Genomic DNA, 12360 nt, shown 5'->3' on the forward strand with positions numbered 1-12360 from the left:
GTCGGTATATACGGTATACACAGGTGATGAGATGTATGGGGTCAGTATATACCGTATACACAGGTGATGTATGGGGTCAGTATATACCGTATACACAGGTGATGGGATGTATAGGGTCAGTATATACCGTATACACAGGTGATGGAATGTGTGGGGTCAGTATATACTGTATACACAGGTGGTGGGATGTGTGAGGTCAGTATATACGGTATACACAGGTGATGTATGGGGTCAGTATATACCGTATACACAGGTGATGTGATGTATGGGGTCAGTATATACCGTATACACAGGTGATGAGATGTATGGGGTCAGTATATACCGTATACACAGGTGATGTGATGTGTGGGGTCGGTATATACCGTATACACAGGTGATGTGATGTGTGGGGTCGGTATATACGGTATACACAGGTGATGAGATGTATGGGGTCAGTATATACCGTATACACAGGTGATGTATGGGGTCAGTATATACCGTATACACAGGTGATGTATGGGGTCAGTATATACCGTATACACAGGTGATGTATGGGGTCAGTATATATTGCAGTCTACTCAGGACATACTGCCTCCACCTTCCAATGTTTCTGTGTGTCCCGCGGCCTCCATCTTGCTTCCTACAGATGTGTGATGTCTTTAGTCTCAGCAGTTGTCCCTTATTGCCGGCTGCACCCAGCGCCGTTCCTCCGCTGCTCCTCCTGTCCGATATCACGTCCTGGTGTCATCCTCTGGTTCTGCTGCTCTGCTGCTTCGACCACTCGCTGTGAGGGAACTTGTGCTCCTCATGAAGGTTCCTCCTCTACCGCCCACCATGGCAGATGATGCTTTTCACCGAGTTCAGGTACTTCTGATGGTACACACGTAGTCCCTGAGCACTGTGCTGCTGAGTCCTGTATTCCAGGCTTTAAAAGTATGAGGCTCTTTGAAACTTAGGTACAGACAGAGTTCAAACCCGTGATAAGTCACCAGCGCGTCTTACACCAATGAAGATCACGTTTCATGTAGAATGAGCCCGGTGCTTCACACTGACCTGTGATCAGTCAGTCTGGTCCTAGCACACACCACAAGTGTCACCCGTATCCTACAGCTTCATACAATGTAGAATGAGCCCGATGCTTCACACTGACCCGTGATCAGTCAGTCTGGTCCTAGCACACACCACAAGTGTCACCTGTATCCTACAGCTTCATACAATGTAGAATGAGCCCGGTGCTTCACACTGACCCGTGATCAGTCAGTCTGGTCCTAGCACACACCACAAGTGTCACCTGTATCCTACAGCTTCATACAATGTAGAATGAGCCCGATGCTTCACACTGACCCGTGATCAGTCAGTCTGGTCCTAGCACACACCACAAGTGTCACCTGTATCCTACAGCTTCATACAATGTAGAATGAGCCCGGTGCTTCACACTGACCTGTGATCAGTCAGTCTGGTCCTAGTACACACCACAAGTGTCACCTGTACCCTACAGCTTCATACAATGTAGAATGAGCCCGGTGCTTCACACTGACCCGTGATCAGTCAGTCTGGTCCTAGCACACACCACAAGTGTCACCTGTACCCTACAGCTTCATACAATGTAGAATGAGCCCGGTGCTTCACACTGACCCGTGATCAGTCAGTCTGGTCCTAGCACACACCACAAGTGTCACCTGTACCCTACAGCTTCATACAATGTAGAATGAGCCCGGTGCTTCACACTGACCCGTGATCAGTCAGTCTGGTCCTAGCACTCACCACAAGTGTCACCTGTATCCTACAGCTTCATACAATGTAGAATGAGCCCGGTGCTTCACACTGACCTGTGATCAGTCAGTCTGGTCCTAGCACACACCACAAGTGTCACCTGTATCCTACAGCTTCATACAATGTAGAATGAGCCCGGTGCTTCACACTGACCTGTGATCAGTCAGTCTGGTCCTAGTACACACCACAAGTGTCACCTGTATCCTACAGCTTCATACAATGTAGAATGAGCCCGGTGCTTCACACTGACCTGTGATCAGTCAGTCTGGTCCTAGTACACACCACAAGTGTCACCTGTATCCTACAGCTTCATACAATGTAGAATGAGCCCGGTGCTTCACACTGACCCGTGATCAGTCAGTCTGGTCCTAGCACACACACAAGTGTCACCTGTATCCTACAGCTTCATACAATGTAGAATGAGCCCGGTGCTTCACACTGACCCGTGATCAGTCAGTCTGGTCCTAGCACACACCACAAGTATCACCTGTATCCTACAGCTTCATACAATGTAGAATGAGCCTGGTGCTTCACACTGACCTGTGATCAGTCAGTCTGGTCCTAGCACACACCACAAGTGTCACCTGTATCCTACAGCTTCATACAATGTAGAATGAGCCCGGTGCTTCACACTGACCCGTGATCAGTCAGTCTGGTCCTAGCACACACCACAAGTGTCACCTGTATCCTACAGCTTCATACAATGTAGAATGAGCCCGGTGCTTCACACTGACCTGTGATCAGTCAGTCTGGTCCTAGTACACACCACAAGTGTCACCTGTATCCTACAGCTTCATACAATGTAGAATGAGCCCGGTGCTTCACACTGACCCGTGATCAGTCAGTCTGGTCCTAGCACACACCACAAGTGTCACCTGTATCCTACAGCTTCATACAATGTAGAATGAGCCCGGTGCTTCACACTGACCCGTGATCAGTCAGTCTGGTCCTAGCACACACCACAAGTGTCACCTGTATCCTACAGCTTCATACAATGTAGAATGAGCCCGGTGCTTCACACTGACCCGTGATCAGTCAGTCTGGTCCTAGCACACACCACAAGTGTCACCTGTATCCTACAGCTTCATACAATGTAGAATGAGCTCGATGCTTCACACTGACCCGTGATCAGTCAGTCTGGTCCTAGTACACACCACAAGTGTCACCTGTATCCTACAGCATCATACAATGTAGAATGAGCCCGGAGCTTCACACTGACCCGTGATCAGTCAGTCTGGTCCTAGCACACACCACAAGTGTCACCTGTATCCTACAGCTTCATACAATGTAGAATGAGCCTGGTGCTTCACACTGACCTGTGATCAGTCAGTCTGGTCCTAGCACACACCACAAGTGTCACCTGTATCCTACAGCTTCATACAATGTAGAATGAGCCCGGTGCTTCACACTGACCCGTGATCAGTCAGTCTGGTCCTAGCACACACCACAAGTGTCACCTGTGTCCTACAGCTTCATACAATGTAGAATGAGCCCGGTGCTTCACACTGACCCGTGATCAGTCAGTCTGGTCCTAGCACACACCACAAGTGTCACCTGTATCCTACAGCTTCATACAATGTAGAATGAGCCCGGTGCTTCACACTGACCCGTGATCAGTCAGTCTGGTCCTAGCACACACCACAAGTGTCACCTGTATCCTACAGCTTCATACAATGTAGAATGAGCCCGGTGCTTCACACTGACCTGTGATCAGTCAGTCTGGTCCTAGTACACACCACAAGTGTCACCTGTATCCTACAGCTTCATACAATGTAGAATGAGCCCGGTGCTTCACACTGACCCGTGATCAGTCAGTCTGGTCCTAGCACACACCACAAGTATCACCTGTATCCTACAGCTTCATACAATGTAGAATGAGCCCGGTGCTTCACACTGACCCGTGATCAGTCAGTCTGGTCCTAGCACACACCACAAGTGTCACCTGTATCCTACAGCTTCATACAATGTAGAATGAGCCCGGTGCTTCACACTGACCCGTGATCAGTCAGTCTGGTCCTAGTACACACCACAAGTGTCACCTGTATCCTACAGCTTCATACAATGTAGAATGAGCCCGGTGCTTCACACTGACCTGTGATCAGTCAGTCTGGTCCTAGTACACACCACAAGTGTCACCTGTATCCTACAGCTTCATACAATGTAGAATGAGCCCGGTGCTTCACACTGACCCGTGATCAGTCAGTCTGGTCCTAGTACACACCACAAGTGTCACCTGTATCCTACAGCTTCATACAATGTAGAATGAGCCCGGTGCTTCACACTGACCCGTGATCAGTCAGTCTGGTCCTAGCACACACCACAAGTGTCACCTGTATCCTACAGCTTCATACAATGTAGAATGAGCCCGATGCTTCACACTGACCCGTGATCAGTCAGTCTGGTCCTAGCACACACCACAAGTGTCACCTGTATCCTACAGCTTCATACAATGTAGAATGAGCCCGATGCTTCACACTGACCCGTGATCAGTCAGTCTGGTCCTAGTACACACCACAAGTGTCACCTGTATCCTACAGCTTCATACAATGTAGAATGAGCCCGATGCTTCACACTGACCCGTGATCAGTCAGTCTGGTCCTAGCACACACCACAAGTGTCACCTGTATCCTACAGCTTCATACAATGTAGAATGAGCCCGGTGCTTCACACTGACCCGTGATCAGTCAGTCTGGTCCTAGCACACACCACAAGTGTCACCTGTATCCTACAGCTTCATACAATGTAGAATGAGCTCGATGCTTCACACTGACCCGTGATCAGTCAGTCTGGTCCTAGCACACACCACAACTGTCACCTGTATCCTACAGCTTCATACAATGTAGAATGAGCCCGGTGTTTCACACTGACCCGTGATCAGTCAGTCTGGTCCTAGCACACACCACAAGTATCACCTGTATCCTACAGCTTCATACAATGTAGAATGAGCCCGGTGCTTCACACTGACCCGTGATCAGTCAGTCTGGTCCTAGCACACACCACAAGTGTGACCTGTATCCTACAGCTTCATATAATGTAGAATGAGCCCGGTGCTTCACACTGACCCGTGATCAGTCAGTCTGGTCCTAGTACACACCACAAGTGTCACCTGTATCCTACAGCTTCATACAATGTAGAATGAGCCCGGTGCTTCACACTGACCTGTGATCAGTCAGTCTGGTCCTAGTACACACCACAAGTGTCACCTGTATCCTACAGCTTCATATAATGTAGAATGAGCCCGGTGCTTCACACTGACCCGTGATCAGTCAGTCTGGTCCTAGTACACACCACAAGTGTCACCTGTATCCTACAGCATCATACAATGTAGAATGAGCCCGATGCTTCACACTGACCCGTGATCAGTCAGTCTGGTCCTAGTACACACCACAAGTGTCACCTGTATCCTACAGCTTCATACAATGTAGAATGAGCCCGGTGCTTCACACTGACCCGTGATCAGTCAGTCTGGTCCTAGTACACACCACAAGTGTCACCTGTATCCTACAGCTTCATACAATGTAGAATGAGCCCGGTGCTTCACACTGACCTGTGATCAGTCAGTCTGGTCCTAGTACACACCACAAGTGTCACCTGTATCCTACAGCTTCATACAATGTAGAATGAGCCCGGTGCTTCACACTGACCCGTGATCAGTCAGTCTGGTCCTAGTACACACCACAAGTGTCACCTGTATCCTACAGCTTCATACAATGTAGAATGAGCCCGATGCTTCATACTGACCTGTGATCAGTCAGTCTGGTCCTAGCACACACCACAAGTGTCACCTGTATCCTACAGCTTCATACAATGTAGAATGAGCCCGGTGCTTCACACTGACCTGTGATCAGTCAGTCTGGTCCTAGTACACACCACAAGTGTCACCTGTATCCTACAGCTTCATACAATGTAGAATGAGCCCGGTGCTTCACACTGACCCGTGATCAGTCAGTCTGGTCCTAGCACACACCACAAGTGTCACCTGTATCCTACAGCTTCATACAATGTAGAATGAGCCCGGTGCTTCACACTGACCTGTGATCAGTCAGTCTGGTCCTAGTACACACCACAAGTGTCACCTGTATCCTACAGCTTCATACAATGTAGAATGAGCCCGATGCTTCACACTGACCCGTGATCAGTCAGTCTGGTCCTAGCACACACCACAAGTGTGACCTGTATCCTACAGCATCATACAATGTAGAATGAGCCCGGTGCTTCATACTGACCCGTGATCAGTCAGTCTGGTCCTAGCACACACCACAAGTGTCACCTGTATCCTACAGCTTCATACAATGTAGAATGAGCCCGGTGCTTCATACTGACCCGTGATCAGTCAGTCTGGTCCTAGCACACACCACAAGTGTCACCTGTATCCTACAGCTTCATACAATGTAGAATGAGCCCGGTGCTTCACACTGACCTGTGATCAGTCAGTCTGGTCCTAGTACACACCACAAGTGTGACCTGTATCCTACAGCATCATACAATGTAGAATGAGCCCGGTGCTTCATACTGACCCGTGATCAGTCAGTCTGGTCCTAGCACACACCACAAGTGTCACCTGTATCCTACAGCTTCATACAATGTAGAATGAGCCCGGTGCTTCATACTGACCCGTGATCAGTCAGTCTGGTCCTAGCACACACCACAAGTGTCACCTGTATCCTACAGCTTCATACAATGTAGAATGAGCCCGGTGCTTCATACTGACCTGTGATCAGTCAGTCTGGTCCTAGCACACACCACAAGTGTCACCTGTATCCTACAGCTTCATACAATGTAGAATGAGCCCGGTGCTTCACACTGACCCGTGATCAGTCAGTCTGGTCCTAGTACACACCACAAGTGTCACCTGTATCCTACAGCATCATACAATGTAGAATGAGCCCGGTGCTTCACACTGACCCGTGATCAGTCAGTCTGGTCCTAGCACACACCACAAGTGTCACCTGTATCCTACAGCTTCATACAATGTAGAATGAGCCCGGTGCTTCATACTGACCCGTGATCAGTCAGTCTGGTCCTAGCACACACCACAAGTGTCACCTGTATCCTACAGCATCATACAATGTAGAATGAGCCCGGAGCTTCACACTGACCCGTGGTCAGTCAGTCTGGTCCTAGCACACACCACAAGTGTCACCTGTATCCTACAGCTTCATACAATGTAGAATGAGCCCGGTGCTTCACACTGACCCGTGATCAGTCAGTCTGGTCCTAGCACACACCACAAGTGTCACCTGTATCCTACAGCTTCATACAATGTAGAATGAGCCCGGTGCTTCACACTGACCCGTGATCAGTCAGTCTGGTCCTAGCACACACCACAAGTGTCACCTGTATCCTACAGCTTCATACAATGTAGAATGAGCCCGGTGCTTCATACTGACCCGTGATTAGTCAGTCTGGTCCTAGCACACACCACAAGTGTCACCTGTATCCTACAGCATCATACAATGTAGAATGAGCCCGGTGCTTCACACTGACCTGTGATCAGTCAGTCTGGTCCTAGCACACACCACAAGTGTCACCTGTATCCTACAGCTTCATACAATGTAGAATGAGCCCGATGCTTCACACTGACCCGTGATCAGTCAGTCTGGTCCTAGTACACACCACAAGTGTCACCTGTATCCTACAGCATCATACAATGTAGAATGAGCCCGGTGCTTCACACTGACCTGTGATCAGTCAGTCTGGTCCTAGTACACACCACAAGTGTCACCTGTATCCTACAGCTACATACAATGTAGAATGAGCCCGGTGCTTCACACTGACCCGTGATCAGTCAGTCTGGTCCTAGCACACACCACAAGTGTCACCTGTATCCTACAGCTTCATACAATGTAGAATGAGCCCGGTTCTTCACACTGACCCGTGACCAGTCAGTCTGGTCCTAGCACACACCACAAGTGTCACCTGTACAGCTTCATACAATGTAGAATGAGCCCGATGCTTCATACTGACCTGTGATAAGTCAGTCTGGTCCTAGTACACACCACAAGTGTCACCTGTACAGCTTCATACAATGTAGAATGAGCCCGGTGCTTCACACTGACCCGTGATCAGTCAGTCTGGTCCTAGCACACACCACAAGTGTCACCTGTATCCTACAGCATCATACAATGTAGAATGAGCTCGGTACTTCACACTAACCTGTGATCAGTCAGTCTGGTCCTAGTACACACCACAAGTGTCACCTGTATCCTACAGCTTCATACAATGTAGAATGAGCCCGGTGCTTCACACTGACCCGTGATCAGTCAGTCTGGTCCTAGCACACACCACAAGTGTCACCTGTATCCTACAGCTTCATACAATGTAGAATGAGCCCGATGCTTCACACTGACCCGTGATCAGTCAGTCTGGTCCTAGCACACACCACAAGTGTCACCTGTATCCTACAGCTTCATACAATGTAGAATGAGCCCGGAGCTTCACACTGACCTGTGATCAGTCAGTCTGGTCCTAGCACACACCACAAGTGTCACCTGTATCCTACAGCTTCATACAATGTAGAATGAGCCCGGTGCTTCACACTGACCCGTGATCAGTCAGTCTGGTCCTAGCACACACCACAAGTGTCACCTGTATCCTACAGCTTCATACAATGTAGAATGAGCCCGGTGCTTCACACTGACCTGTGATCAGTCAGTCTGGTCCTAGTACACACCACAAGTGTCACCTGTATCCTACAGCTTCATACAATGTAGAATGAGCCCGGTGCTTCACACTGACCTGTGATCAGTCAGTCTGGTCCTAGTACACACCACAAGTGTCACCTGTATCCTACAGCTTCATACAATGTAGAATGAGCCCGGTGCTTCACACTGACCCGTGATCAGTCAGTCTGGTCCTAGCACACACCACAGGTGTCACCTGTATCCTACAGCTTCATACAATGTAGAATGAGCCCGGTGCTTCACACTGACCTGTGATCAGTCAGTCTGGTCCTAGCACACACCACAAGTGTCACCTGTATCCTACAGCTTCATACAATGTAGAATGAGCCCGGTGCTTTACACTGACCTGTGATCAGTCAGTCTGGTCCTAGCACACACCACAAGTGTCACCTGTATCCTACAGCTTCATACAATGTAGAATGAGCCCGGTGCTTCACACTGGACCTGTGATCAGTCAGTCTGGTCCTAGCACACACCACAAGTGTCACCTGTATCCTACAGCTTCATACAATGTAGAATGAGCCCGGTGCTTCACACTGACCCGTGATCAGTCAGTCTGGTCCTAGCACACACCACAAGTGTCAACTGTATCCTACAGCTTCATACAATGTAGAATGAGCCCGGTGCTTCACACTGACCCGTGATCAGTCAGTCTGGTCCTAGCACACACCACAAGTGTCACCTGTATCCTACAGCTTCATACAATGTAGAATGAGCCCGGTGCTTCACACTGACCCGTGATCAGTCAGTCTGGTCCTAGCACACACCACAGGTGTCACCTGTATCCTACAGCTTCATACAATGTAGAATGAGCCCGGTGCTTCACACTGACCTGTGATCAGTCAGTCTGGTCCTAGTACACACCACAAGTGTCACCTGTATCCTACAGCTTCATACAATGTAGAATGAGCCCGGTGCTTCACACTGACCCGTGATCAGTTAGTCTGGTCCTAGTACACACCACAAGTGTCACCTGTATCCTACAGCTTCATACAATGTAGAATGAGCCCGGTGCTTCACACTGACCCGTGATCAGTCAGTCTGGTCCTAGCACACACCACAAGTGTCAACTGTATCCTACAGCTTCATACAATGTAGAATGAGCCCGGTGCTTCACACTGACCCGTGATCAGTCAGTCTGGTCCTAGCACACACCACAAGTGTCACCTGTATCCTACAGCTTCATACAATGTAGAATGAGCCTGGTGCTTCACACTGACCCGTGATCAGTCAGTCTGGTCCTAGCACACACCACAAGTGTCACCTGTATCCTACAGCTTCATACAATGTAGAATGAGCCCGGTGCTTCACACTGACCCGTGATCAGTCAGTCTGGTCCTAGCACACACCACAAGTGTCACCTGTATCCTACAGCTTCATACAATGTAGAATGAGCCCGGTGCTTCACACTGACCCGTGATCAGTCAGTCTGGTCCTAGCACACACCACAAGTGTCACCTGTATCCTACAGCTTCATATAATGTAGAATGAGCTCGGTGCTTCACACTGACCTGTGATCAGTCAGTCTGGTCCTAGCACTCACCACAAGTGTCACCTGTATCCTACAGCATCATACAATGTAGAATGAGCCCGATGCTTCACACTGACCCGTGGTCAGTCAGTATGGTCCTAGTACACACCACAAGTGTCACCTGTATCCTACAGCTTCATACAATGTAGAATGAGCCCGGTGCTTCATACTGACCTGTGATCAGTCAGTCTGGTCCTAGCACACACCACAAGTGTCACCTGTATCCTACAGCTTCATACAATGTAGAATGAGCCCGGTGCTTCACACTGACCCGTGATCAGTCAGTCTGGTCCTAGTACACACCACAAGTGTCACCTGTATCCTACAGCTTCATACAATGTAGAATGAGCCCGGTGCTTCACACTGACCCGTGATCAGTCAGTCTGGTCCTAGCACACACCACAAGTATCACCTGTATCCTACAGCTTCATACAATGTAGAATGAGCCGGGTGCTTCACACTGACCTGTGATCAGTCAGTCTGGTCCTAGCACACACCACAAGTGTCACCTGTATCCTACAGCTTCATACAATGTAGAATGAGCCCGGTGCTTCACACTGACCCGTGATCAGTCAGTCTGGTCCTAGCACACACCACAAGTGTCACCTGTATCCTACAGCTTCATACAATGTAGAATGAGCCCGGTGCTTCACACTGACCTGTGATCAGTCAGTCTGGTCCTAGTACACACCACAAGTGTCACCTGTATCCTACAGCTTCATACAATGTAGAATGAGCCCGGTGCTTCACACTGACCCGTGATCAGTCAGTCTGGTCCTAGCACACACCACAAGTGTCACCTGTATCCTACAGCTTCATACAATGTAGAATGAGCCCGGTGCTTCACACTGACCCGTGATCAGTCAGTCTGGTCCTAGCACACACCACAAGTGTCACCTGTATCCTACAGCTTCATACAATGTAGAATGAGCCCGGTGCTTCACACTGACCCGTGATCAGTCAGTCTGGTCCTAGCACACACACAAGTGTCACCTGTATCCTACAGCTTCATACAATGTAGAATGAGCCCGATGCTTCACACTGACCTGTGATCAGTCAGTCTGGTCCTAGCACACACCACAAGTGTCACCTGTATCCTACAGCTTCATACAATGTAGAATGAGCCCGGTGCTTCACACTGACCCGTGATCAGTCAGTCTGGTCCTAGCACACACCACAAGTGTCACCTGTATCCTACAGCTTCATACAATGTAGAATGAGCCCGGAGCTTCACACTGACCTGTGATCAGTCAGTCTGGTCCTAGCACACACCACAAGTGTCACCTGTATCCTACAGCTTCATACAATGTAGAATGAGCCCGGTGCTTCACACTGACCCGTGATCAGTCAGTCTGGTCCTAGCACACACCACAAGTGTCACCTGTATCCTACAGCTTCATACAATGTAGAATGAGCCCGGTGCTTCACACTGACCCGTGATCAGTCAGTCTGGTCCTAGCACACACCACAAGTGTCACCTGTATCCTACAGCTTCATACAATGTAGAATGAGGCCGGTCCTTCACACTAACCTGTGATCAGTCAGTCTGGTCCTAGCACACACCACAAGTGTCACCTGTATCCTACAGCTTCATACAATGTAGAATGAGCCCGGTGCTTCACACTGACCCGTGATCAGTCAGTCTGGTCCTAGCACACACCACAAGTGTCACCTGTATCCTACAGCTTCATACAATGTAGAATGAGCCCGGTCCTTCACACTAACCTGTGATCAGTCAGTCTGGTCCTAGTACACCACAAGTGTCACCTGTATCCTACAGCTTCATACAATGTAGAATGAGCCCGGTGCTTCACACTGACCCGTGATCAGTCAGTCTGGTCCTAGCACACACCACAAGTGTCACCTGTATCCTACAGCTTCATACAATGTAGAATGAGCCCGGTGCTTCATACTGACCCGTGATCAGTCAGTCTGGTCCTAGTACACACCACAAGTGTCACCAGTATCCTACAGCTTCATACAATGTAGAATGAGCCCGATGCTTCATACTGACCTGTGATCAGTCAGTCTGGTCCTAGTACACACCACAAGTGTCACCTGTATCCTACAGCTTCATACAATGTAGAATGAGCCGGGTGCTTCACACTGACCCGTGATCAGTCAGTCTGGTCCTAGTACACACCACAAGTGTCACCTGTATCCTACAGCTTCATACAATGTAGAATGAGCCCGATGCTTCATACTGACCTGTGATAAGTCAGTCTGGTCCTAGCACACACACAAGTGTCACCTGTATCCTACAGCTTCATACAATGTAGAATGAGCCCGGAGCTTCACACTGACCCGTGATCAGTCAGTCTGGTCCTAGCACACACCACAAGTGTCACCTGTATCCTACAGCTTCATACAATGTAGAATGAGCCCGGTGCTTCA

General features: G+C 49.3%; 1 protein-coding gene across 5 annotated transcripts in view; it reads left to right on the top strand.

Annotated features, from left to right (window-relative positions):
- The window catches only part of M1AP (meiosis 1 associated protein), a 209066-nt gene that overhangs the window by 122171 nt on the left and 74535 nt on the right, over positions 1-12360 (top strand). For 4 of the 5 annotated variants that reach the window (XM_077280496.1, XM_077280494.1, XM_077280497.1 and 1 more), the window contains exon 8: positions 643-843. The exons of the other annotated variant lie outside the window; for it this stretch is intronic. In XM_077280496.1, the coding sequence (XP_077136611.1) occupies positions 643-843 (201 nt within the window). The remainder of the gene's footprint in view (positions 1-642; positions 844-12360) is intronic. 5 annotated transcript variants of the gene reach the window in all.

Source organism: Ranitomeya variabilis, chromosome 1, assembly GCF_051348905.1.
Source record: "Ranitomeya variabilis isolate aRanVar5 chromosome 1, aRanVar5.hap1, whole genome shotgun sequence".
NCBI classification, from domain to species: Eukaryota; Metazoa; Chordata; class Amphibia; order Anura; family Dendrobatidae; genus Ranitomeya; species Ranitomeya variabilis.